The 25256-nt window shown below is 51.3% G+C and overlaps 13 protein-coding genes across 13 annotated transcripts; 9 read left to right on the forward strand and 4 right to left on the reverse strand.

Moving 5' to 3' along the window:
- Positions 1-56: 56 nt before the first annotated feature.
- Positions 57-973, forward strand: BCR37DRAFT_385148 (uncharacterized protein; the record flags this gene model as incomplete). Its single annotated transcript, XM_040870324.1, has 3 exons — positions 57-117; positions 198-381; positions 421-973. The coding sequence occupies 3 exons, from the start codon at positions 57-59 to the stop codon at positions 971-973; spliced, it is 798 nt and encodes a 265-aa protein (XP_040728382.1).
- Positions 946-3305, forward strand: BCR37DRAFT_375840 (uncharacterized protein). The gene has a single exon (XM_040868461.1). The coding sequence runs from the start codon at positions 1209-1211 to the stop codon at positions 2838-2840; it is 1632 nt and encodes a 543-aa protein (XP_040728383.1). The 5' UTR covers positions 946-1208; the 3' UTR covers positions 2841-3305.
- Positions 3306-3682: 377 nt separating this feature from the next.
- On the forward strand, positions 3683-5469 carry BCR37DRAFT_401671 (major facilitator superfamily domain-containing protein; the record flags this gene model as incomplete). The annotated part of the gene is made up of 4 exons (XM_040871852.1): positions 3683-3810; positions 3854-4291; positions 4330-4759; positions 4798-5469. The coding sequence occupies 4 exons, from the start codon at positions 3683-3685 to the stop codon at positions 5467-5469; spliced, it is 1668 nt and encodes a 555-aa protein (XP_040728384.1).
- BCR37DRAFT_16066 (ABC metal ion transporter) lies at positions 5254-10110 on the reverse strand. Its single transcript, XM_040866161.1, has 2 exons — positions 8854-10110; positions 5254-8817 (listed from the first exon to the last, which is right to left on the reverse strand). Exons 1-2 carry the CDS (start codon positions 10064-10066, stop codon positions 5507-5509), a joined length of 4524 nt encoding a protein of 1507 aa, XP_040728385.1. The 5' UTR covers positions 10067-10110; the 3' UTR covers positions 5254-5506.
- Positions 10111-10160: 50 nt separating this feature from the next.
- On the forward strand, positions 10161-11540 carry BCR37DRAFT_375842 (sister chromatid cohesion protein Dcc1). The gene has a single exon (XM_040868462.1). It carries the CDS (start codon positions 10195-10197, stop codon positions 11191-11193), a length of 999 nt encoding a protein of 332 aa, XP_040728386.1. The 5' UTR covers positions 10161-10194; the 3' UTR covers positions 11194-11540.
- BCR37DRAFT_375843 (uncharacterized protein) lies at positions 11125-11677 on the reverse strand. Its single transcript, XM_040868463.1, has 3 exons — positions 11610-11677; positions 11499-11570; positions 11125-11460 (listed from the first exon to the last, which is right to left on the reverse strand). Exons 1-3 carry the CDS (start codon positions 11669-11671, stop codon positions 11301-11303), a joined length of 294 nt encoding a protein of 97 aa, XP_040728387.1. The 5' UTR covers positions 11672-11677; the 3' UTR covers positions 11125-11300.
- Positions 11678-11952: 275 nt separating this feature from the next.
- Positions 11953-12792, forward strand: BCR37DRAFT_375846 (uncharacterized protein). The gene has a single exon (XM_040868464.1). It carries the CDS (start codon positions 12027-12029, stop codon positions 12588-12590), a length of 564 nt encoding a protein of 187 aa, XP_040728388.1. The 5' UTR covers positions 11953-12026; the 3' UTR covers positions 12591-12792.
- Positions 12793-13285: 493 nt separating this feature from the next.
- On the forward strand, positions 13286-15057 carry BCR37DRAFT_390402 (uncharacterized protein; the record flags this gene model as incomplete). Its single annotated transcript, XM_040870846.1, has 2 exons — positions 13286-13327; positions 13393-15057. The coding sequence occupies 2 exons, from the start codon at positions 13286-13288 to the stop codon at positions 15055-15057; spliced, it is 1707 nt and encodes a 568-aa protein (XP_040728389.1).
- Positions 15058-15457: 400 nt separating this feature from the next.
- BCR37DRAFT_375850 (Metallo-dependent phosphatase-like protein) lies at positions 15458-17233 on the forward strand. Its single transcript, XM_040868465.1, has 3 exons — positions 15458-16964; positions 16992-17095; positions 17134-17233. Exons 1-3 carry the CDS (start codon positions 15636-15638, stop codon positions 17180-17182), a joined length of 1482 nt encoding a protein of 493 aa, XP_040728390.1. The 5' UTR covers positions 15458-15635; the 3' UTR covers positions 17183-17233.
- Positions 17234-18089: 856 nt separating this feature from the next.
- BCR37DRAFT_15686 (amino acid permease-domain-containing protein) lies at positions 18090-20706 on the forward strand. The gene is made up of 3 exons (XM_040866148.1): positions 18090-18303; positions 18355-18871; positions 19106-20706. The coding sequence occupies exons 2-3, from the start codon at positions 18371-18373 to the stop codon at positions 20381-20383; spliced, it is 1779 nt and encodes a 592-aa protein (XP_040728391.1). The 5' UTR covers positions 18090-18303; positions 18355-18370; the 3' UTR covers positions 20384-20706.
- A 458-nt stretch (positions 20707-21164) lies between these two features.
- Positions 21165-21785, reverse strand: BCR37DRAFT_390405 (uncharacterized protein; the record flags this gene model as incomplete). Its single annotated transcript, XM_040870847.1, has 1 exon — positions 21165-21785. The coding sequence occupies one exon, from the start codon at positions 21783-21785 to the stop codon at positions 21165-21167; it is 621 nt and encodes a 206-aa protein (XP_040728392.1).
- Positions 21786-21942: 157 nt separating this feature from the next.
- BCR37DRAFT_390406 (meiotically up-regulated gene 113-domain-containing protein) lies at positions 21943-23088 on the forward strand (the record flags this gene model as incomplete). The annotated part of the gene is made up of 1 exon (XM_040870848.1): positions 21943-23088. The coding sequence occupies one exon, from the start codon at positions 21943-21945 to the stop codon at positions 23086-23088; it is 1146 nt and encodes a 381-aa protein (XP_040728393.1).
- On the reverse strand, positions 22697-25169 carry BCR37DRAFT_363674 (kinase-like domain-containing protein; the record flags this gene model as incomplete). Its single annotated transcript, XM_040868247.1, has 2 exons — positions 22697-24310; positions 24509-25169. 2 exons carry the CDS (start codon positions 25167-25169, stop codon positions 23118-23120), a joined length of 1854 nt encoding a protein of 617 aa, XP_040728394.1. The 3' UTR covers positions 22697-23117.
- Positions 25170-25256: the final 87 nt, after the last annotated feature.

Genomic DNA, 25256 nt, shown 5'->3' on the forward strand with positions numbered 1-25256 from the left:
CTTTGGTACTCAGGTACTCTACATCCAAGCACATCCATCACTTTCGCTACCTCGCCATGTTCTTCTCAGCTGCTCTTCTCATCGCCACTGTCGCTGCACAGAATGCATTCAACCAAAGTAAGCAGCATCCCCTTAAATCTGCAACAGTGTTACACAGAGACTACCCCTTTGCACATACAATACTGACTCAAGTCCAGTTCTTTTCCCTGCAAACAACGTCGTGATTCAGGCAGGAGGCGGTGTTCAATCATTGACATGGACAAATCTCACTGGCGGGCAAGTCAGCGTCTCCCTCTACTCCGGCACAAATCCTTTGCGTCAGGTCATTCCCATTGCTACAGGTATCGCCAACACGGGTACTTTCCTCTGGACTCCCGAGACGTAAGCATCATCTCTTGTGTATGTTGAGCTAACTGTCAGCTGGCTTCCCGCTGCCAACGACTACGTGATTGGTGTGCGTGACCTGTCTGGTTCAGCACCCACACAGTACTCCCCATACTTCACCGTCCAACTCTGCTCAACCTGTTCCGCCAGCACACGCTCCACAACGTCCAGCTTCTCCGCTGAGACTGTCTCTGTTGCTGGTCTCGTCACACGTGCTTCCTTCACAGAGGCATTCCCAACACCTGCCGCTCAGTCCGCTTCTGATTCTTCTGCTACAGCTGCGGCCGCTGCTGCTGCCGGTGCTACTGGCTCTGCTGCTTCCGGCGCGTCAGGTGTTGTTGCTACTGCTTCAGGTGCAGCAGGTAGTGCCGTGAGCCGTGCATCCGGCGCTGCCGCTTCTGCCGCTTCTGGCGTCACCTCTGCAGCTGGATCCCTTGCCTCTGGTGCCTCAGGCGTTGTTGGTAGTGCCGTCTCTGGTGCACGTACTGCAACTGGTTCTGCTGCTGCTGCCACATCTCGTGCTGCTGCTGTTCAAGAGTCTGCTGCGGGTCTTGTCCTGGCTGCTGGTTTCGCTGCTTGGTTGCTGTAAACACCCGTTCTGGGATACACACTCGACCTGCTGGTCTACACAAGTCGGTCTTTTCTGATACGTTCATACACTAATACACACACTGCGCTATGATGTCTAACGTTGATCTATTTGTCTAACTCGGACCGTTCAACGTTTCAACGAACTCTTCAGCGACACTCTTGAAACTGATCAGGTAGAGGTTTAAGGCAGTACTTAAGTAGAGTCGCTCACTTCATGCTAGGACTTTCATACCATGCGAGCCAGTCATAGCTGTCAATCTTGTTCTCGAAGGAAGCGCAAATGCGACTTGAAGAAACCAGGTTGTTCGCGATGCCTCAAACTCAAGATCCCCTGTCACTGGCCTGACTCCGTTCGACTAGCCACTTATCAGCAGCAACAACATGAGTCTGATTGGATGCAATCGTTGCTGGTCAAGATGCAAGGTGTACGACGACCCCTTGAAACGGTCAAGATGCATCAGATGGCCGGTTTGTGGTGGCCATTGCCACAACAGCAGAACAACGTACATTCTGGACAGCATGGACAGGTACTTGATATCTTGTCGACAGAAGCGAGTGAGTTGCTGTCCTCGGATGCATGGTTGACAGTGCCGATACCACAGCGTCAGGATTCTCTCGTCTCCATCATGTCAGAACAGACGCCTGACTGGCTCTTCATTGAAGACTCACAATCCCCAGCCCAAGCAAGCTCACCCGACTTCTTCACCTCGTCAATCCAGGAAACACACCCAAGCAACTCCCTTCTCCCCTCAATTAAACACAAACGCGACGCCTGTATCGACGTCTTCTTCACATGCTTCTGCACAGAAATGGGATTCCTCCCATCCACCCTGGCATGGAAACAACTCCTACCCTCCATTATGGCATCCGCTGCTGGTGTTCGTGATGCAATAGCAGCAGTCGGTGGACTCTATGCGCATAAACGTGTCAAAGGTCAAGGAAAAGCGACCGATGCTATGGGTTATTATGCAGCAAGTGTGCATGCTTTGCAAAAAGCCCTGACACCCTCCCATGCATCCGAAAAAGTCGGTGTGCCAGGCGTCGATGCCATGGTAGGGATTGCCATTTTGATGATCTTTGAGTTGATGAGTGGGAATCGAGAAGGGTATGCAGCCCATGTCTCTGCACTTGCAAGCATGTTACAACAACTCGGCCCAGCAGCATGCCGGACTGGTATTCCAGCACTCTTATTTGCTAGTATCTTGAAACCCGAACAAGATACAGCATTGATTTCTGGACGTGATACCTTCCTGGCAAATGACGATTGGCTTGCCCTTGCACAAGCGCAGTTTCCAGGTGCTGTGAGTAAGTTTTGTCGATTATTTGCCGTCTCGGCGCGTGTCATGGCACGAGAGAATGCATTCAAGCAACAAGTCCTCACTTGCTTTGCAGCAGGCTTGCCTGTTCCTGTTAGCTTGCCAGAGGCACGACGAGCGAATGAGGAAAAGGCCATGTCATGCCTGTCGCAACTCAGAGAAAGCCTCGCAACGGTGGAACGCATGCAACTCTTCAACCCATCACCCAGCGATTATGCATGGCCGCGTCTCTCAGCATCGCCATTCTTGCCGAGTATTCGGGCAAAGTATGTTCAGCTAACGGGATTCTATCCCATGATGGCAGCATTGATTGTCAAGCTAGACGCCTGTTTCGATCGACATTCAGCGGAAACGGAGGTTCTTGCTCGGAAATGTGTCATGCTGAGCCAGGATGTGATTTGTCGTGGGGGTGAGCCTGGTGTGCTTGTTCGGCAGATTACACCTCTGATGCTTGTTCAGCCGTTTTTGTTCAAGGCGGAGGAGAAGGCCTGGCTGAGTGAGTTGAGGGGCATGATGGATGAGCAGGGCTTCGCTATAGCGAGACCGTAGACAGCACTAGTACTGCATGCTGTAATTCATTGTCGTTGCATAAGATAACCTTGTATCTTTGGCAGCGGTTGATGGTGCGTCGGTCTCTTCAGTACCAGATGCCGACACTGGTCCGACAGTTTCCAAGGTTCCCATTCATTTGTGCCTGCGATTTCAGCAACCCAAAAGACACGGAGTATTGGCTAAACACACGGTATCATGCCACGTCGCCTTTTTAGCTAATCCTACCAATAATTTAACCTGGCTCTCGAAGGCGGACCTCGGTTCGACAGCTTCGGAAGACTAGGTAACGATGGATGCACATGGCTTGATGCCAAAGTCAACCTGGTCTTTACCTTTTCACACAGTGCTTGTGCTCTGTGTCGCTCAGCAGAATGAGCAGCATTCTGCAATAGCGTACGAGACTGCGCGCGGCTGTCTGATCTACAGCACATACGATGATACGACTTGACCTTGCTCGGGTCGAATTCAGGCTGGCAATCAGGGGGAGCATCGGTCTTTTCAATTTTGCGATGCCGAAGCACTGAGTCAGCAGCAGCAAGATCTCGCTTAGACAGAGAAACTTAATCCCCGACTGTGACTCATTGATAAACGCTCATCTATATAGGCCATCTAGCTCTGCTTCAAAGCTCAACATTGTCTATTACTGCTGCTCAAGCACTGTATCTTACCAGACATCTCTCTCTCTCTTGCTGGATTGCTCGACAGATCATTACCGGCCTCGCACAACCATGGACAGACTCAAGCGCACATTCAAGCGCTCGGCAGAAACAACCATGCCGCAAGCGAATCCACTCCAAACCGCTGACGTGACGGAAGAACGCGCCAGCAATGAAAAGACGATGGTTGCAGAGACGCCCTCAGTGACATCTGAGCATTTGACGGAAACAGGGGAGAAGGACGCGCCTGTGACGCGTGTGGAAACGAGCCACGTCAATGGTGTTGATGAGTCGCTTATTGTTTACCCTAGGTCAGTCATGTCTTGTTGCTCGCATTCAATGGCTAATATCCAGTGGCCTCAAGCTAACAGGCATCTGCTTTGGTCTGGGATGCTCCGTCTTTCTCGTCGCCCTTGACCAGACTATCATTGCAACGGCCATTCCTCAAATAACAAACCAATTCAAGGCTCTGCAAGACATTGGTTGGTATATATCTGCATACTTTCTGACCTCTGCCGCACTCACAGCAACATGGGGACGCATCTACCGCACTTTCAACATCAAATTCTTCTTCCTGACGGCAATCGGTGTATTTGAGCTTGGCTCCTTGATCTGTGGGCTTGCACCAAACTCGATTACCCTCATTATTGGTCGTGCCATTGCCGGACTCGGCGTCTCTGGTATCTTTAGTGGTGCACTCGTCATTATTGCTTACTCTGCGCCTCTCGAGAAGAGACCAGCTCTGATGGGCATGTTTGGAGCAGCCTTTGGCATTTCGTCCATCGTCGCGCCGTAAGTCATCCACTCTATTGAACCAATGCTAATTGTAGTCTGCTTGGTGGAGCCTTCACAGAATCCTCTGTTACTTGGCGAATGTGCTTTTACATCAACCTGCCTATTGGTGCCATCACCGTCGTTACCGTCTTTTTCCTCGTCAAGATCCCTACCACCAAGTCGACTTTGACTGTCCGTCAACGACTCCGAGAACTCGACTTGCCCGGTGCAGCTGTCCTCCTCCCAGCCATCATATGTCTTGTCCTCGCATTACAATGGGGCGGCGTCAAGTATTCTTGGTCGTCCGGTACCATCATCGGTCTCTTCGTCACTGCTGCTGTGCTCTTCGTCATCTTTGGTGGCATTCAATGGAAGCAGGGAGATGCCGCAACCCTGCCTCCGCGTGTCATCAAGATTCGCTCCATTTGGGCAAGCTGTCTCTTTGCTGCCTTGTTTGGTGGTTCCTTCTTTTCAATTGTTTACTACGTTCGTCCTCCTTCAGCCAAGACACAGCTAATGTTCAGATTCCACTCTACTTTCAAGCCATCAAGGGTGCTTCTGCCGTTCAGTCTGGTATTCGCATTTTGCCCATTATGCTGGCTGTCGTTGTTTCCTCCATCGTCAGTGGTGGTCTCATCTCCAAGGTCGGCTACTACCTGCCTTTCCTCATTGGTTCAGCTGCGCTTCAAGCTATTGGTGTGGGTCTCATTACCACTTGGCAAGTTGACTCGCCTTCCAAGATCTGGATTGCCTATCAAGTCCTTGCAGGGCTCGGCTGTGGTGCTGCGTTCCAAATTCCGCTTATTGCAGTGCAGACGGTTTTGCCACTGGTCGACATCCCGACTGGTTCTGCATTGATTTCATTTAGTCAGACCTTGGGCGGAAGTGTCTTTGTCGCCGTTACACAAGCACTCTTCCAAGAAACACTCGCAAAGCAACTCGCAGAACGCGTGGATATTCCTGGGGTTCCTTCGCAATTCATCATTTCTCAAGGTGCTACTGGCTTTAGAAAAATTGTGGATCCGCTGTACTGGCCAGAGATCTTTGAAGGCTACATGCATGCGCTACGTGCAGCGTATCGTGTTGCGCTTGTCTTGTCGTGTGTAGCCTTCATGTTTGCTTGTCTCGTTGAGTGGCGGTCTGTGAAGAAAGACTCCAAAGATAAGGAGCAGAAGGAAATCGCGTTGGCTGTTTAGTAAATTATTTCTTGATAGATTGCATGTATGATTGACTCTACTCTACATGTACATTGAGCTGCTCTTTGAATGTCTTGAGCTCACCACTCGTCTCACACAACTTTGTGAAAAGACTTTCGGGATTTTTGAGCAATTCCTTGGGAGCAGCAAACTCCTTGACCTTGCCATAATCTAGCACTAAGATGCGGTCATAGTGAATTACGGAACTGAGTCGATGCGCGATCGTCAGTACTGTAGCATGATCAAACTCTGTCCTGAGAATCTTTTGAATGGCCTTGTCTGTTGAGTAGTCGATGCTGCTCGTCGCTTCATCCATGAGTACCACTTTACTCCGTCTCAACAGACCTCGAGCTAGAGTCATGAGCTGTCGTTGACCAGAGGACATGTTGCCACCAGCCTCACCAACTTGTGAGTCTAGGCTTGCAAACATATTGCCCGACTCGCCAATTTGCTCATCGTCGCCAAGCAGCTGTACACGTCTCAATGCAGAGTACATTTCAGTATCTTCATACTCACCGCCGGGATCAAGATTATCGCGCAGTGAACTGCTCCACGCCTCGGCATCCTGTGGAATGATGCTCAACTTTGATCGCAAATCACGCAAACCCATGCGAGATGTATCCATGCCATCAATCAGAATCTTGCCAGAAGACGGCTCAATAATGCGGAAGAGCGCCATGGTCAAGGAAGACTTACCTGCGCCTGTCCGACCAACAATGCCTACTTTCTCACCAGGTTTGATGTCAATGTCGATCTCATCCAACACAAGTGGTAGGTTATCGCGGTAGCGTGTGCTGTACTTTTCAAATCTGACAGCACCCTCTGTTGGCCATGCGGCGGGCGGTCTAAAGTCTGTAACTTCAGGCGCTTCACTGGGCAATTGTGCATATTCCAGTGCACGCTCCGCAGAGACAATATTGGTCTCAACCTCAACAGTTTGTCGCACAATCCAGTTGAGTGACTGTGTCGTTTGCAATGCATAAGACATGGACAAACCGACGAGACCTGCTGAAATGCCAGATGAATAAACGCTCACCACAGACAAGACTGCAGCGGCCAGAATAATGAAACTGCCAACGAATTCAAGACGTACAGCAAGCCATCTATTGGTACTGATGTACAGGAACCAGGCTTTTTGATTCATGTCCATGCGCCATTCATTCTCCTTTGCAAAGCGATCTTCTTGGTCGTACGAGCGAACAGTGCAAATGCCACCGAGCGACTCTTGGAAGTGTGCATAGATGGGACTACGCGTCGTCGAATCCAGACGCTTGAGTTCTCGCGATGTCTTGAGGTAGTATCGCTGGATTGCATAGTAAATCAGCGCCAATGGAATAATCAATACCGTGAAGATTGGTGTGCTTGCGCAAATCACACCAAGCACAAAGCAAACCTGTACAGAGTTGCGGAAGAACATGCTGAACGTGCGTGGCAAAACTTCGTCAATCTTGTAAATATCGTTGCTGAAGCGATTGAGAACGCGCCCCATTGGCTGGACTTGGAAGAAGTTCATCGGAGAGCGGAAGACTGCTTGGGCCATGTTTTCGTGAAGGATGCGCGATGATCTAATAGAACAAAAGATCCACAGAATGAGTGTGTAGCACATTGTCAGCAAGGAGGCGCCAACGCCGAGTGCAAAGTAGACGCCGAGCATAAAGCCAGGATTGACTTCACCACCAGAGTCGTACTCGGACGAGATATTTTTGAGCCACACACTAGATGCAACCTGCGCACCCTGAGATGCAAAAATGAACAGAAGCAGAAAGGTGACACCGGTGAATGAACATGCGCGCATGTATTCGAGATATACCTTGAACTTGACGTTGCCCTGTTCGGAGAATTCCTCCTTGACTGCGGAGAGTTTTGGATCAGGTCGTTCCTCATCCAGGACACGACCATGCGGCTTAGTGAAGGAGGCTTCACTAGCACGGCGCAAGGTGTTGGAAGACTCGCGACGCTTGTTCTTTGGCGCATCATCCTCGCTACTAGCTCCACTGCTGCCAGAAGGCACTGCCGTCTGAGAATCACTGTCACCGCCATCTTTATGCTGAGCTTCCTTGCCAAACTCGACAATAAGTTCTTGCAACTCGCTCTTGCCGGCCATAATATCGTCATAGGTGCCCGTCTCCTTGATCTGTTTGTCCTTGAGCAAAACAATGTTGTCTGCTTGACTGAGAACTGGAACGTAGTTGGTGGCAAGAACCCTTGTTTTCGTCCGCAAGAGGCCTTTTGGGCCAAGAACATTCTCCACCAAATGCTTGCCGACATGCTGATCAACGGCCGACAATGGGTCGTCAAGTAGCAAGACATCGGCTCGAGAATAGACGGCACGCGCCAGCGAAAGCCTTGCCTTTTGTCCTCCACTCAAGCTGATGCCCTTTTCACCGACTTCCGTCTCATCACCATCAGGCAAAGCCTTAAAGTCGTCTTTCAGCGCACAAGCTTCAATCGTCTTGTGATAAAAGTCTGCATCAAACTTGTGCCCAAACACAATGTTGCTGCGCACGGTCGCGTTCATGATCCAAGGACTTTGTGCAACGTAGGCAACTTTGCCGTGGAGAACCACTCTGCCAGCGCTCTTGTGCAGCTCACCAAGACAAGATTGCAAAAAGGATGACTTGCCACTGCCGACACTGCCCACCACACAGGAGAGTTCTCCCTTGCGAGCCACAAAGTTGATGTTTTCCAATGTCGGCTCGCCACTCGCGCTCCAGCCGAAAGTACCATTTTCCACCTTGACTGTCTCCTGACCAACACGTTTGGCGGCTTCGGGCCGCTCGACTGCATCACGTTGCAATTCGCCAGCGTCAAAATAGGTAACAAGTCGATCAACCGCAACCATACTTTCGATGATGGATGTAATGACTTGCGGCAAGACTGCCAAAGGGAAGGCCAGGAGATTGAAGAGACTGAGTGCGGGAAAAACAATCTCTGTCGTCAATGGCTTCTTTTCAATCAGTGTGTAAACTGCAAACGTCGTGAAGGAGACGAGTGTTGGCGCAGTTGACCAGGTAAAGTTGAAGACGGCGTTCAATACACCGAGCTTCTTGAGCATCTTGAGCTCCTTGTCGTTTCTGACGGCACGCAGCTTCTTGAGAAAGAATGGCTCCCATGCGTACAACTTGATTGTCTTCATGTTGCTAAGAATCTCCGTCATGAGACGCGTACGGGCATCCTTGTTTTTCATTTGCTTCTTTTGGTTGTTCTTCATGATGCGCGATACAAAGGCATTGAGTGGAATCATGATGACCATGATGACGACGCCAGCAATCATGGAAAGTCCGACTAGCTGGTACAGCGAAATGAGACAGAGTGCAATTTGGAACGGGGCGCTCCAGATGATTTGGCCTGCTGTTAGTTTTGTCTAGATGATCAGGAGCATACCGTATTGCGTCAAGTCCGAAATACGCTGTGTGTCAACAGACATGAGGTTGACAATATCACCAGTCGTCTTTTCTGATCGGCCTTCAGAGCTGAGCACGAGTGCTTTCTTATAAATAGACGACGTAAGTGCAGAGCGAATGCGCATGCCCGTTTCAAACGCTCGCTGAAAGTATTGATGCAAGAACCCAGACTGCAGCAAGGAAACAAGAAACATGCTGATGGCAATCGCAAAACCCTTGATTTTCGGCTGTGGCTTCTTTGTGTCGTACGAATTGACAAACGAGATGAGCATGCGCAAAAGTTGTGGTTGCACAAAAGCGAGAATATCTTGCGCACCTTTGCAAAGAGCAGCAACAGCGTACGTAGCACCTTCGAGTTTGGCAAGTGTCAGCCAGAGAGCGCCTTTTGTTTTCTTCTTCTGACTTGCCCAAATCTCTTCAAATTTGCTAGAGACTTCCCTACACTTGTCGGTGTCTCGCAAGGGTGTCAAGTCTTCGTCAGTCAAGTAGTGGTTGTAGCCTTCTCGCATAATGGGTGTCAGCCACTGAAATGTAAGCCTAGACAAAACGTTGGCTTCTTCGACCGGGCACTTTTCATCGCCAATCTGGTTGTAGCTTGCATTTGCCTTGGCCACAAAACTCTGTAGGATCCAGATTGCGAGTGTAAAGAAGACTTCAACAGCCAAGGGAACGAGCAAGAAGCTTTCATCGCTGTGGCTGTACAGAGGCAGTCCTCTAGAAAGCATACTGCGGAAGCGTATGCCGTCCACAAGCAATTTGGTCAGCCAGTAAAAGATGAGCAAGCCAGAGCTGACGCGTGATCGCTCATGTTCGACATAGTGAATGACGCCTGCCATAACAATTGCAAGACATGTAAGAATATCAGAGAAGACGCGGATGTCTTGGAACCAGCTGTAGGAAAGATGCGCCTGGACCACGGTGCAGACGAGCGCAGCGGCGAACACACCAGCTACGGCACCGAGCTTTGTCCAAAAGTGCCAAGTTCTCGGCGTAGGTGCAACTGGGCGCTGAAATAGCTGAACCAGTGCATAGCATCCGCCGATGATGACGAGGACAGATGGTGCGTCCGACAAGGTGGCCTGAAAGCACGGCGTAAAGTCGTAGGTCTCGCCACTGAATGGGCCCCATCCTTCACGATTTGGACAAAGACCCGTATGATGATGCTTGTGCGCATCGATGACGAGCTGGGTCATGACCGTGTCGAGTCTGTAGATGAGTGTCGGCAATGATGTCGCCTTCCAGTTGCGCTTGTCATTTTCTCAATTTCTTGCTTGCTAAGCCGGAGCAACGACACCCACATCATCATGCCCGGTCGTGTGAGATGACTGCACAAATCTTGTTCTCTGAGGATAAGCAGCAGTATCTTTTGCTGCAGCTAGATGACGCTCTGCTAGGCCAGCCGCTTGTCATTAAATCCGCTTCCAGCTCGAGCTCTGTTTTGTGCACGCCGACCCAGACATTTACGCTCAAGGACGTCCAACAGTCCAATTCGCTTCTCTTTCTTGCGGACTCAAGCAGTAATGACCTCGTCGTGCAAGGCGAAGGCAGTAGCTGGCTGGAAACAACCAGAGTCACGCCTTCCATCAAGCTGAATCTGGATATTCACAACCCAGACGATGGTCTTGTTGGCAAAGGTTTTCCGGCCGATGTGCTATTTAGTCGGATCGCAGCATCTGATGCGGAAATTGAAGCCGCCCTGTCTCAAGAACTGGCGATTGACCTTGCCGTCTGTGGTGGCTTCGTTGAGCTCCATGTGGACTATGTCTTGAGACTGCTTGGGTCTCTCATCAACATGATCCAAGCTGCCGACATGCAGTTGACTTCGGTAGATGAAGAGACATTTAAGGCAGCCGCAAAAGACGAAGAGGACGCAGAAACTCTCGTCTTTCTTCTTCATCGGTTTTCAAACGGTGCACCCCTTTGTCTTGATGGCGACGACATCTGCCGATACACTGGAGAAGCGGCACTCAAGCAAGTTGCGCGTCATCCTTGTTCACTCGCAACATTCAAAGCTGCATGGCAAGAGATGACGCCGGTACAATATCGTGGGCAAGCTGTAGCTCTCTCCCTGTTGGAAGGGTCCTATGTACAACCGGCAAGCAATCTCATTCAATACTTTGCTGCTTCATCACTCAGCAGAAATCCCAAAGCACGCCTCACACAGCTCTTTGACGTCAAGGAACGCTGGCGTGAAGAGGAGATTTCCACATTTCTGTCTAGCTTGGTGGATGGCGATGCCAAGGCCATCAACTCTCTCATCATGAAGTTTGCACGCAAAGTCAAGATTGGCAAAGAGTCTTTTGTAGAAGCGCGTAGGTAATGCTATGTCGCTGCAGTTTTTTGTCGTGTCGTTTCTTGCTTCATCCACCGCTACCGGCGCAGATCGCTAAGCTCTACCGCCTCGTATCGGTCACCGGGCTGTGATTGCTATAAGTGAATGCGACCTTGCCGCTTTGACAAGAATACTTGTGACCCGCAAAAGAGAAAGAAGACAACATAGACAATGACAGTCGCTATGCAGGTAGATGCAGCATCCTGACCACTCACATCTTCTGGAAGACCGTCGACGAGGGCAGCGGCACCATAGCTAGCGTTAGCGACGTGTTGGCGTTTACGAGGTCGTACTTGAAGAGTGCTGCGATGACGGACAGCATGATGATGGCGAAAAAGGACAGGATCGTACAAAAGTATGCATATCTGAGATTAGCGACGAAAAATCGCGCTGACCTGACTTACCCTGCAGGAACTACAGGCTTCATTGCGAGTGCCTTGTCGAGTGTGGTGTTTTCGCTGTCCATCGTGACGACCGCATGAAAGTTCGGCTACGATTCAGCTTGCTGAGCCTTGCTCCTCCGCCCACACCTCTCAAGAGCGAGCATGTCGAGAGGATACTAGACTCTGCTGTAAACAATGTGTCTAGTGTACTTATGTGTCTACATCCTGAGGGACAGAAAGCATTGGGCCTCCTGATGGTCTCCTGCTGCTGATTTTGTGATGTCTACTGTAAGGCCTGCTACAGCTGCGCAGCTCACCGACGTAGACGTCGTGTGATAATGAGTCAATGCCAGGCCTTGTGTCACTAGCCTTCAACACAAAGGTAAGGACAAGCTTTCCTCATTGTCTTGTCTAGACTATGCCGGGGAAGCTCACATCATGGTCGCTTGCCACCTGGCGGCTCATGTCAGAAAACCAGCTCTGATTGCATCTTATGCCTTCACTGCTACTGTCGTACTCACCACTTTATACCAACGAAGACTTGAGGCAAGACAAGTTTGTGAGCTATGGCTGATGAGTGCTGCCGCCGTTCAGATCCCGGTCTCGATATCAATTGCATACGGCTCCCGGCCAGCGGGTGCTCAGATACTCTTCTGCTTGTGTAAAGATGTTCACACTAATCACGATCAGTTGGCTGACTGTCTGAACGGCAGCATTGTGCAATGTGGCGAGACTGTAACTTGGATCTTGGGTCTTAAAATGCCCATTATCAAGCAAGTCAGGTTCGCCGTACGCGGTACGCTGCAATGCATTCAGGTTGCAAGAGCCGGTGTCAAAGTTCTTCTATGTTTAGTCTGCGTGGTGGTGAACGTGCTGGTCCTGCTGCCGCTCTGCAACCCTGCTATTACGTGCTCGCGGTTCGCTATAGAAGTTGAACACTCGCTGTTGCGCTTGGATCCGGGTTTCCGAAGCATACAGAGCATGGCTCGACCATCTAGGTAAAGTCGTACCTCGCTGGTTGCACTGCCAACCTGGCACAGGCTGCCGCACAGCGGCCCATCGATATCTTGATCTGCGCGCGTGAGTTGAAGCCAGTCAAGCAAATCCCGGCCACGTCGTCGTCCCTCTGGGCAGATTTCTCTTTTTCCAGGGAGCCCTCTGGGATTATTTTGTCAGGACACGGCCGCTGTCCAATCCGAGAGCTGAGGCTGACAGCTGGATCCGCCCCCAGATGGAAAAATTGGAAAATGTCAAACCGAGCGTCGCGTCCATCTGCTCCAATCTGGCCCTGATGTGCGACAGGCCCGACACTCTGTTGAATCTTGACAGGCACCCATGGCAATCACACCGGCGCGCGCTCGACCGGCCCACATGTAAAGGCAACGCTCTCCCAGATCCTTCGCTACCTTGCTACAAACAGTTCCTCGGTGAGAGACGCAAGCGACGGCCATCCATACTGCTAATCGGCCGGTCGTCAGGGACCTCGCGAACAAAATCTTGTCAAGGGGCGCAAAGGTCGCATCAGGTTGCGTGCCTATTTGCTGGGAATCTGACACCTCAACAAAAGCCAGGATCCCTGCAGGTGAGCTGCATAGAGCGGGTGGAAAGAGTGCACAGCAAAGCATTGAAAGAGGAAAATCAGACTGCCCCATCGACGTACCAAGTCGTTGGCTCCGCTGGGGGCAGAGCTCTTGCAGATGCCGCGGATACCAGCTCGTTCAGAGCCCTACGCATCACCGGTATGAGTGAAAATCAATGCATCCTGTTGCACAAGCACAAAGACTGATGGCTAACAAGAAAACAGCCTAGACGGCATAGACACTACAAGGCCAAACGCGACCAAATTCTGCGCGCATTAGAGCAAGCGAGCTTCATCAACGGTTCGCAATTCGCCATTTTATGGGTCAGCGCGCGTGGAGAGACGGAGACGTTTGCGTCAGACGTCTTTAAGCAAAAACTAGCCTCTTGGTTTACAGGAGAGGTCATTGCAGATGCAAGACAGACAGTCTTGCAAGCGCCGCCACCGCCGCAGCCAACAGCAGAGCAAATCAAGGCAAGTGAGCTTGAGCTAATGGATCAAAGTCCTGAACAAATGACTTGGAAGGCACCAGAATTAGCGCACTCTGCCATGCCAACACCTTCGGATGGCTCCTTTGCTAGTCCGAATGGGCCGCCCAGCTACGGTTACAGTGAGCGGCCGGCCCTTGGACAAGATTTGAGACGCACGTCGTCCGTCCCGCCTATCCCGCGTTCTGTACACAGCGTGAGCATGCCAGAAGTGCCGACTCTCATGTCTTTGAGAGACAGGGCCGACAATATGCACCTCGACTATAGCAAAGCACCCACAAGTGGCAACGTCATCAATCCCGGCAACCCAGATTACAGGCTACTTTGTGTTGGCGATGCCGAGGAAGTGACAACGTTTCTGGAAGCGCGCTTCAGACAACTTCAGCAACTGGTTTGCAAGATTGTCGCCAAGTCATGGATCAAAGTGCTTGAACCAAAGAAGCAGACGCGTTTTCCTTACAACAAGGGTGATGAGGCAAAACCTGCGTGGTGGCCGTCCAATGTTCGACACAAAGAGCCTGATCATCTGATGAAGCCTGAGCGTATTTCACTCCTCATGACGATGCTGCGCTTTGGCAAAGTGCCAGTCTCTCGGCTAGAGCTTGCAACTGCCGAGACTGTTGCTTTGATTCCAGTTGATAAGATTGGGATGCTCAGGGAGATTTACCGTGTCGCCAAGGAAGAAGAACTCGTCAAGGCCGGGGAACTCCCATCGGATCATCGCATCTATGTCACGACCAATGTTGGGAGTCATGCATCACTCGACATGGAGCCTACAGTCCAGAGCAACGGTGTTGCAAACGACAATCTCAGTCATGCGTCTCACCAGCGAGAAGGCAGCGTGACGGAGGCGTCCTCTGCGCGCTTTCTGACTCCACTCACATCGCCATACATGGAAGCGCCGGCACCTACTTACCCTTCGATGTCTCTTCAGCAGCAGCACCAGCAGCAGCAGCAGCCTCCACAAGAGACGAGCTATTACTATCATACCGCGCCATACCAAGCACGGCCCCATGGCTCAAATTATGAAGGCAGCTATGCACCTCTACGACGGGAGGAAGCACCACCTGCATCCTACAATTGGCCACAAAGCACGAGTCAGCACTTGCAGTCCAATTGGCATCACCAAGCGTCCGCTGGCGAACCGTTTTACCCACCACTCGATCATTCACAACACCACGATGACAAGGCTAGGGACTTGTCTCATGTACGGGGTAGCTATTTGCAACGACCTACGCGTCATTCAAGCTACATGCACCCGCAATTGGCCAGTTTTCAGGCATACATCAATTCTGACAGGCATGCAGGGGCAAGCCTTGCACAGTCTGCAACGTCGTCCTCAGCAGACGTGGGTGCTCAACAGCATCAGCAGCACGGACAAGATATGACAACGTATAGTTAGTGACAGCTGTCATACAAATACTTATTTAATAGATGGAGCCAAAAGTTCTTGATCCTAACTACCTGGTCATTGGCATAGCTCGGCGTCCCAGTTGGCATCATTGCTTCTTCTTGCAGTGAATGCAGTCCGCTCAGGATCAAGGCTTGTGGCATCCCCCTCGTACGGATAGCAGGCTGCGTCTAGCAGCAATGGCAACGTTGATGGATGAGGCAAGGTGCAGTGTCAGTCGCGTTCTTCTCAACATTGTTTCTTCTGCAACAGCTTCTAGTTGATATATTTTTGAGCAGTCTCATCCTCCGTGCAGCCCTCCTTCATCCATCAAGGCTGCCTCTGTCTAGCATAGACTCTGTGGTCATCTTTTGTGTGCGTGGTTGTGGTGAAGAACTCAAACACGCGGCCAGACAACGACACATCCACAACGACATACCGATTCACGCGCTCCGCCTTCTCGACTCTCTCTTCAAGGCACCCTCTACCATCTGCGAGCAGCTGTCGAATCCCCTCCATCCTTTTCTTACTGCCATTCGCATTTTCGCCGCCTTTTACTTTTCGCGATAGTCTATGCAGCACAGCTCGACATGGGCAATACATCTTCCAAAGGCGATGCATCCACCTTGCCAATGAAGAAGAGCGACACGCAAGGATCCACGCGCTCATTCAGATCATTCAAAAATGCCATCAAGAAGTCTTCTTCTGCCATATCCGATGATGGAAGTGAAGGCGCAACCGCTGGCGGACGGTCTTCCAGACGCTCGAGTTCCGGGTCATTGCCCAATTTTGAGACAGACAATGACGACGACGACCCGGCCTCGCCCATCAATGATGTCCAACGACCGCCATCACCGACGCATGGCAAGTTTTCGGGTCATCGCGCCGACAAGGTGGATGATATGGGCGGCGAAGTCAGTAACACATCGGACGCAGCGCCCAAAGTCCCGCCGACTCCATCAACGGCAACACCACTATCCCCCATACTCATGAAAAGCGCGAGCACGATCGGGCTCTCTGCGCCATCAGCAGAAGTCCTTGCAACGAGTGCCGCTTCAAACAATTACCCGACCATCAAGAATATCGATGTGGACGATTTGATACAACGGCTATTGGATGCAGGCTACACAGGCAAAGCAACAAAGTCTGTGGTCCTCAAAAATGCCGAGATTGTGGCTATTTGTGCTGCAGTTCGGGAGATTTTATTATCACAACCCGCCCTACTTGAACTCTCTGCTCCCGTCAAGATTGTTGGCGATATCCACGGGCAATTCACAGACCTCATTCGCTTATTTGAAATGTGTGGATTCCCGCCGAGTGCCAATTACTTGTTCTTGGGAGACTATGTCGACCGTGGCAAGCAGTCGCTCGAAACGATCTTGTTGCTCATGCTCTATAAGATCAAATACCCTGAAAACTTCTTCTTGTTGCGCGGCAATCACGAGTGTGCTAACGTCACACGCGTGTACGGCTTCTACGACGAATGCAAACGGCGCACGAACATCAAGGTGTGGAAGACCTTTATTGACGCCTTCAATACACTCCCTATTGCTGCGGTCGTTGCCAACAAGATTTTCTGTGTGCACGGTGGTTTGAGTCCGTCATTGGCGCACATGGATGAGATTCGTGCCATCACACGGCCAACAGACGTTCCAGACTATGGCCTCCTCAATGACTTATTGTGGTCCGACCCTGCCGACATTCACAATGACTGGGAAGACAGTGAACGCGGTGTTTCTTATTGTTTCAGCAAGAACGTCATCCACCAATTCCTGGCGAAGCACGACTTTGACTTGGTATGCCGAGCGCATATGGTCGTTGAGGACGGCTATGAGTTCTTCAATGACCGGACACTGGTTACCGTCTTTTCAGCACCAAACTATTGCGGCGAGTTTGACAATTTTGGTATGTACACTGTGATATTAACACTGCTAACGACAGGTGCCGTCATGTGTGTATCCGAGGAATTGCTTTGTTCCTTTGAACTCCTTAAACCGTTGGATGCTTCAGCGCTGAAGCAGCACATGAAGAAAGGCGACAGCAAAAAACAGTATGCTTTATTTATCAACAAGACTTTACTAACAGCAGTACAATGATGCACAGTCCACCAGCACAATATCTCAGTCGTTCCGAGTAGGTGCGTGTGTCAAACTTTTGCTTCATGTGTCTATGCTTTTCTGCCTTCTACGACCCCCATCTCCAAGCAATTGCTGTACCATAGAAGATGATTCATGCCGAACATTCGTAATCTGATATCCGTGTGATGACCAAAGCTGCAGCTCAAGTGGTGCCTGATGCATGTGAAGCAACTGACAGGCAATGACAGCTGCACTTCACACGTAAACTGACATAAGCTTTGACAAGGTCGCTTGCAATCGGCCGAGCTGAGGCTTGATCAAACTATAAGTACATTGTACACACTACATGATGCATCTCCACGGTGTTTCCACCAGATGCATGCAAGATCGCGCGAAGGTGATCTAGTGCGTCTCACCTGAACAAGCCGAGGACTCCCCACCTAGCTGGAGAAGGGAAGCTTAACTTGCTCGACTCAGCTTGAGGCTCAGTAGAAGTCGACTGTCAGAGTCGTCGTACGGATACACCGACCTGCACGAGATGTGCTGCGTGGGACGATCCCGGTCGTCGATGGCCGGGCGTGCCGAGGTCTGCTGTGCCACAAGGCCTACAACCGGTCATGCGCCACTGCCCACCCTTTTCAACATTTGCCCAAGTCGGCCCGGGATCGTGTGTATCTCTATAACAGTCCAAGACAAGCCCTACGAGCATATGCAAATAGATAAGCATGTTATCTGACTTGCTGATCCATCTGCCTAACCACTCTTCCTGGCAAGTTCCTGCTCTCTATCATGTTTTTACTCCGTGACACACCCGTATGACACCACACAGGGAGGAGTGTTATGACTCAGCTGTATGATCCATGACTTGCTCTTTGTAAGTTGTAAATTGCCGTCGAGCGCTGCGCAAAGGAAGGATCGACTTCCAGGGCCAGACCGTTCAAGCGAGGGTGGCTTCATTTTGCTGGGCTTCAGGCGGGAATCCAATCCGAGATAGCGGATGATTGGTCGGGCGACACGCTGAACAAGGATGAAACGCCGGCAGACTCAGGCTCAGCCCCCGGTATTAGATCAAAGTTGTCGCACACGAGACTGCTACGAGCAATCGCGCTTGTGCGAGGAGATACACACTCCACTACTCTGGGGAACGCTCAGGTGATTCAGCAGGGAGCATTACTTAAAGGTCCTCCCCCCGATCAAACAAGCCCCTCTTTCCAAATCTCACCACCATGAGTGCTCCGGACTCATCTATGCAGAAACAGACTCTCGCGGGTCTCCCTGCACAGGGCCTCGTTGAGAAGCGCAGTCTCTCACCCGGTGAGGATGTCGAAAAATACGGGCATGGTCCGCTCCACGACACTGGCAAGGACCTGCCTCTCACAACACGTCTCGGTATCAGCCCGGACTCTTTCAGGCGCGCCGACACTGTCATGGTTCCAAATGATCCGAACGATCCATCAGCCGGATACCATGAGGAAGCGCCTACTCTTCGCCACGTCATGAAGAACAGGCATCTTCAAATGATTGCTGTCGGTGGTTCTATCGGCACCGGTCTCTTTATCGGTTCTGGCGGTGCTCTTGCTCGTGGAGGTCCTCTCGGAGTTCTGCTTGCTTGGGTCATCATGGGTATTATGCTTTTCTGTGTCGTACACGCTATGGGTGAGCTCGCAGTCATGTACCCGGTCGAGGGTGGCTTCTATACAATGGCAAATCGTTTCTTGGATCCTGCATGGGGTTTCGCTATGGGTTGGGTAAGTACATCACAAGAGGATCGTGAGTCACTTCGTGTAATGTGCGTCATCTGAAAACGGACTTTCGCAAGTTTCAGATGGCGACTCGAGGATATGGCTTGGAATGCATACAGACCTCGTCTACGTCTCAGAGACAAGACTTGGATGCGTGCAAACTTCGTCTTTGACTCCTGACATGTTCTGGCTTGCGATCCACTAGTCGAATCAATATCGCGGAAAACTAACTTTCTTAAGAACTACGTATTCCAGTGGGTGATCGTTTTGCCCTTGGAGTTGACTGCAGCGTCTCTTACAGTGCAGTACTGGGACACAGACGGTAGTATCAGCATTGCCGTCTGGATTACGATCTTTTGGGTGTTCATTATCTTGATCAACGTGTTTGGCGCACTTGGTTTCGCCGAGGAAGAATTCTGGGCTTCGGCGTGGAAGCTGCTCATCGTCATCATGTTCATCTTCATTGCAATCATCATGAACTGCGGCGGTGGCCCCTCCAGCGGTGCATACTCGGAATACGTTGGCGGGCGATATTGGCGCGATCCAGGTCCCCTGGCCAATGGCTTCAAGGGTGTCGCCTCAGTCTTCGTCACTGCAGCCTTCTCCTTTGCAGGTACAGAGCTCGTTGGTCTCGCTGCTGCAGAGTCGGCAAACCCTCGCAAGAACTTGCCATCAGCCATCAAGCAGGTCTTTTGGCGTATCACGATCTTCTACATTCTCACACTTCTTCTCATCGGCCTCTTGCTTCCTTACAACGAGCCTCGTCTTACTGGTGGAGCCAACTCGTACGATGCGCGTGCCTCTCCCTTCGTCATCGTCGTTGCCAAGGCAGGCATCAAGGGAGTGGACCACCTGGTCAACGTCACTGTCATGATTTCTGTTCTCTCGATCGCCAACGCTTGCGTCTACGGTGGTTCTCGCACTCTCTGCGCTCTTGCTCAGCAAGGATTTGCTCCCAAGTTCTTTGCGTACATTGACAAGTGCGGTCGTCCTCTTACTGCCACTGTCCTGTCACTCTTATTCGGACCTCTGGCTTACGTCAACTTGGCTGCTCAGGGCGGTGATGTCTTTGACTGGCTTCTTGCAGTCGCTGGTCTCTCGACTTTGTTCACTTGGGGCTCCATCTGCCTTTGCCACATCCGTTTCCGACAGGGTTGGCGCGCACAGGGTCACTCGGTCCGCGAGATTCCTGTCCAAGCTGCTTGGGGAGAGTTTGGTTCTTACTTTGGTCTCTTCCTCGTCATCTTTGTGCTTGCACTTCAACTTTACGTTGCTGTCTCGCCACTCGGAGGACCTGCTTCTGCAGAGGGCTTCTTCAAGGCATACTTGGCTGCACCCGTCGTCATTGTCTTCTACATTATCGGCTACTTCATTTTCAAGACAAGGCCTGTTGGCGTGCTCCAGATGGACCTCGACACTGGACGCAAGGTCTGGGACACTGTCGAGGAGATTGAGGCTGACAAGGCAATGGCCAAGCAGCAGCCAGCCTATGTGCGCATCTACAAGTTCTTCTGCTAGATGCTTGCTTGTTTCTCATAACCTCATAGAGCATCTATCTAGTATTACAAAGGTATCTATATTGTGCTGTTGGCTGATGTGCAGCGTGCTTGTACACTCACATCCTGATCTTCCCTATATTGGCTTCGTGCATCCCAAGAGCAGAATGCCTTATTACGCTCAAATACCTTCAGTGCAACCTTGACATTGGCCACAAAGTCTTGAACATCTTGTCCACGCGAAGCAGACCATGAGTAGGGTGATTGGGTGGATCCAGGGAAGAAGAGTCCAAGAAGGTCTCTGGACACGGACAGGATGCCAGGCCAAGCTTGACTGTTACCCTGAAGTGCATAACAAGGCAGGATCTCACCTCAAGTTCATGATTGTAGTTTCCTGGAGCGCGAAACTGAAGAAGAGGATAGGGCGCCGATGAGAAGATGATGACCAACATGAGCAGAACTGCCCTAGACCAAGTCTGCAAGCTCTGTCTCAAATGTTTATAGGATTTCTAACCAATTGTTCAATGATGTTTCGACTGAGCTTGTCAGATACCTAACCATCAAATGCGTTAAAGAGGAGAGTTGCCATCGGTTGAGGCACAGCGATATAGCTTGAACCTCGTGATGGCGACTTAAAAGTCTGTAGAGCGGGAGAAACTCAATGCCACTAAGAAACAGCCAAAGTAAGGTAGCAGCTCCATCGCATGCGAATGACCTTGCTGGCAGATGAGCACAATATCGAATGATGCATTGGCATCAAGCGAGCAAGTTCTTGTTTTCGTTTGGCACTCAATAACAACAATCTAGCGCCCGTCGCCATGCTTACCCCAATCCACCTGCGTACCCATGCCACCCGCATCGGCCTTTTCTTTCGCTTCATCCAGCATGCGCCGAGCTTCGATTTCTTGCTCTGATTCGGGAATATCCTTGTTGCGAGCAAGAAGCTTTGCACTGACATTGCGAATCAGCGTCTCCATCTTGCTTGGATCCTCCTTGAGCACACCGGCCTCCTCGGCTCGCAGGTAGTTTTCTAGTGCAAGCTGCAATTCATCTTGCTTCTCGAGCACGAGTCCATAGTTGTAACGAATCTCGCCATCTTCCGGCGTCAGTTTGACCGCCTCTGCGAGATGACTGCTGGCCTTGGCAGCATCCTGTTTTGCGAGCAGAAAATAGTTTGCAAGATTGGTATGACATGACGAGAGAGTCTGCTTGTCTGCTTCTTCCGCTTTGAGAGCCGCTTGCCATGACTCTACCGCTCCTTTTGCGTCTCGCTGCATCCACTGGACGACACCGAGGTTGTACCAGTCCGCCGTCGTCGCTTTCGGTTGTCTTGTAAGCTCTTGGAAGAGTGTCTGAGCTTTTGGCAGATTTTCAGCTTGTAGTGCTGCATGTGCATCTGCGAGAGTAGATGAGAAGCGAGACATTCTTGCAGCACCTTGCCTGTTGGCAGCAGAGAGCAGAGATCTAAGCTTAAGCATTTGGACGTGGTGTCGGTGGATGAGTGGGATTGCTTCAAGCTGCAACACCTTGACGAAAGCGCGACTCACACCCCAGATACTCAAGGACATCCATGCACCCAACATGAGTGGCAAGGCCGGGCCGGCGCCAGACGCGCTGTACTGTAGAGGACGTAATGCCAAGGGAGATGCTTGTAGAAACGTCGTCAGTGCTACGCGAATAGACCGCTTCTGCCACCATCATCGCGAACAACAAGATGCTCCCAGACCTGCTCAGGTCGCGCACGGCGATGAGATCCTGCTAGCTCGCGAGGAGTCTCCAGAGCCTTTTCTTGCTCCTCCGCTTGAGCGACTTCGGTCTACGCCCAAATTCACCAAAGATGCACTCGCTGCAATGCACGAACAAATCAATGGACGAGTCTCCACACCGCCCGTGGCAGAAAAGCCGATGCGTGCGTTCCCAGCAACGCTGAGGACACCCGCAGAGCAAGAGATCGGTGAAGCTGGCACGAACGCTTCGTTCTGGGGCGCGTGCTTTGGCTGTTTTGCCGCATCTCCTCCGTCCGTTGAGACATTGCCAAGTGTGCCTGAAAAGCCACCGTCAGACGACACCAAGCGAGCAGCAAAAGTGGCTCGGAAACCAGTCGTCTATGATGTTCAAGGTACAGAAATGCAACCAGTCGCTCCAGCTGGCCCTGCAGCACTGCCAGCTCGCATTTTGCAAAACCATCTCGACTTGCAGCAGCACTTGCAGCATCTGACACTCGCTCCGAGCGCGGCACAATATATCCCTGATGCTACGGATCCATCTGTCGCTCAATTGACGCCAGCACAGTACAAGAAGCTGGCCAGCTATGCACAATCCTTGGCAGATCGTTCCGAAGCCGGTACGCTCGCTGCCCCATCCGCTGTCTTTGAGTACATTTACGTCTTTCGTCTTGACGGCGATCACCATTGGACACCCCAAATATCACTCAAGATTGGACGCACGAGCTCTGTTGAGCGGCGCCTAAAACAGTGGACCCGCCAATGCAAGCAGCAAGTCGACTTTCTAGACAGCTTCCCAACGCAGTACTCAAGCTCGCTAGAGCGCTTGATTCACCTTGAACTCCAAGTGGAAAACGTCAGAACAGCTTGTGATGGTTGCGGCACGGTACACCGTGAATGGTTTGCACTTGAGCGCGACACTGCGCGCGGCCGTGTTCGACGTTCTGTTGAACGGTGGCAACAATTTCTGCAAGGAATACATCGAGGCCAAATCGCTGTCTAGGAGATCTATACATGGGACGGTGTACTACATTATGCCGTCTTGAATGCCAACAAGGGCGCTAAATCACTTTGCTTGCATGCGCCTGCAAAGAATTCATGATCTAGCAGTTCCTTTGCACTGCTGCGTGCATTGACTTGAACGCACAAGCACACCGACAAGAACCCCTTGAGCTCTTTGCTCAGCTTTTCCGGCGCTTTGAGTTTTGGTGTGCCGTGCGTGGCAATGAGGTAGAGCGCCTTGAGGGGTTCTTCGTCCAAGTATGGCGGCTCATTCTCAATCATCTCAATGGCCATGATGCCCAACGACCAAATGTCCACCTTTTCGCCATATTGCTTTTGCTTGACGACTTCTGGGGCCATCCAATAAGGTGTGCCTACCATGGTGGCGCGCTTGGACTTGGCTTCCGTCAGCTTGGCGCAAAAGCCAAAGTCTGTAATCTTCACTTGCCCAGCTGCGTCGAGCAAGACATTGTCAGACTTGATGTCTCTGTGGATGATTTTGTGTGCGTGCAAGTGTTCCAGGCCTTTACACGTTTCCCGGCATATCAATGCAATCTGGCTCTCAGAAAGATGGTTATTGTCGATAATATCCGTCAAAGCACCACCTTGCATATATTCCATAATGACCCATAGCTCACCTGGACCTCGTAGGAAGGAATCCAAAAAGTTGACGATATTCGCATGCTGCGACTCGCGCATCACCAGAATCTCATTCACAATCAATTCCTTGCGCGGTTGGTGCGCAAGATCCATCTGCTTGATGGCCACCTTGCCAAGCTTGGGATCATGCAGCGCTTTGGCAACATACACACTACCAGACGCACCCTGTCCAACTTTTTTAAGTTTTTGATAGAGACCATTCGGATCGCCTGGCGATACGACACTCTTGAGCTTTTCCATAATTTGCTGCTCAGACATGGCTGAAATGCGTTTCTCCTCTGCACGCGTCAATTTTGTCACTGCAGGCGCAACCTTTTCCTTGCCAGTACCAGTCGGCAGCGCTACTATCTTCGAAGGCTGCTGAGAACCCAGCTGTGGCGACTTCTTCGTTGCGAGGGGTTGTGTCGGTTGCAAACGCGGCGCTGGTGGCGCTGGCGATTGCATGGGTGGCAGACCTTGTGCTTGTTGCTGAGGAGGTGGTCGTTGTAGACCCATAGCAGCTGCAACAGCGCGTGCACTCGCCCCACTCCCTGTCGTATTGACATTCTGAGTCGGTGGGTAGCCTGGAGATTGAGATGCGCCGGGTGCAGGTGGTGCAGGGCGTGGTCTTGGCGGTGCTGGCGCTGGTCTGCTTGCTTGAATAGAAGGTTGCAGTTGTAGCTGCTTCATACCTTTTGTCGCAGCGGATATCTCTTGCGGCCGTTGTTCCATCACAGCTTGCTTATTGCCTGGCATCGCAAGTGGATGCACCTGCTTCCCACCATACCGCGCATCATACGCCGCTTCCTTTTCTTCTCGTTTGCGAATATCAGAGTAGAATTCAAGTACTTCAATGACAGCTTGCGGATTGCGCGCATAGTCTTCGCGTGTGATGGCAGAAGTTTTGAGCAGCTTGGACCACTCTTCTGGGAGTCCGGTAAAGCCTCCTGATGCTGGATCAAAGCCGACATGTACTTTGTGTGTAAAGTTGGTTGGTTTGGACACGCCGAGCATAGGGCAACGGTTGTAGATTTCATCCATCCAGGCGTAGAGCTCCGTGTCTGTTTTGAGAGCAATGACAAATGTCCTGATTTGCGCATTGCCCATATCTCGTACAATCTCGATGCACGGCGACTTGCTTTCCAACCGCTGCACGTTGCTGACCTCGCGCAATGGGATTTGAATGGATGGACTTGTGGCCTGTTCATTCTTCATCATATTGAGCGTGCCTTCCTTGAGTATCAAATACTTCTTCGTCCATATCCAGCTTTTGATGCCGTCCTCCTTAACACTCGCCCATCCTTGCTTGATGATGGTCGCGAGGCCGCCGTAGCCTTGTGAATTTGGATTGGAGGTGGGTAGGGAGATTGCATTCTTGTTGATGCTGCCAGACCAGGCGCTAGGCGGTGTGGGTGCTGGCCTGATGTCTGTGAACTGCTGCATCCCAGGGCGCCCTCCTCTGACGCGTCTCTGCTTCCTTCAGTAGCTGGATGAGTATGGGTGTCGTGGTCGTGACGTCTGGACGCGATC

Source organism: Protomyces lactucae-debilis, assembly GCF_002105105.1.
Source record: "Protomyces lactucae-debilis strain 12-1054 chromosome Unknown BCR37scaffold_1, whole genome shotgun sequence".
In the NCBI taxonomy this organism is placed as follows: Eukaryota; Fungi; Ascomycota; class Taphrinomycetes; order Taphrinales; family Protomycetaceae; genus Protomyces; species Protomyces lactucae-debilis.

Coding starts and splice junctions, on each gene's coding strand:
- BCR37DRAFT_375846 (XM_040868464.1), top strand. CDS start 12,027: ATGGTCGCTTGCCACCTGGCGGCTCATGTCAGAAAACCAGCTCTGATT.
- BCR37DRAFT_16066 (XM_040866161.1), bottom strand. CDS start 10,066: ATGACCCAGCTCGTCATCGATGCGCACAAGCATCATCATACGGGTCTT. Junction 8,818..8,853: donor TTCGGACTTGACGCAATACG/GTATGCTCCTGA, acceptor AACTAACAGCAG/GCCAAATCATCTGGAGCGCC.
- BCR37DRAFT_375842 (XM_040868462.1), top strand. CDS start 10,195: ATGACTGCACAAATCTTGTTCTCTGAGGATAAGCAGCAGTATCTTTTG.
- BCR37DRAFT_375843 (XM_040868463.1), bottom strand. CDS start 11,671: ATGGACAGCGAAAACACCACACTCGACAAGGCACTCGCAATGAAGCCT. Junction 11,571..11,609: donor AAGCCTGTAGTTCCTGCAGG/GTAAGTCAGGTC, acceptor CGCTAATCTCAG/ATATGCATACTTTTGTACGA. Junction 11,461..11,498: donor GTCATCGCAGCACTCTTCAA/GTACGACCTCGT, acceptor CGCTAACGCTAG/CTATGGTGCCGCTGCCCTCG.
- BCR37DRAFT_375850 (XM_040868465.1), top strand. CDS start 15,636: ATGGGCAATACATCTTCCAAAGGCGATGCATCCACCTTGCCAATGAAG. Junction 16,965..16,991: donor ATTTTGGTATGTACACTGTG/ATATTAACACTG, acceptor ACGACAGGTGCC/GTCATGTGTGTATCCGAGGA. Junction 17,096..17,133: donor AAAGGCGACAGCAAAAAACA/GTATGCTTTATT, acceptor TACTAACAGCAG/TACAATGATGCACAGTCCAC.
- BCR37DRAFT_15686 (XM_040866148.1), top strand. CDS start 18,371: ATGCAGAAACAGACTCTCGCGGGTCTCCCTGCACAGGGCCTCGTTGAG. Junction 18,872..19,105: donor GGGGTTTCGCTATGGGTTGG/GTAAGTACATCA, acceptor AACTTTCTTAAG/AACTACGTATTCCAGTGGGT.
- BCR37DRAFT_375840 (XM_040868461.1), top strand. CDS start 1,209: ATGCGAGCCAGTCATAGCTGTCAATCTTGTTCTCGAAGGAAGCGCAAA.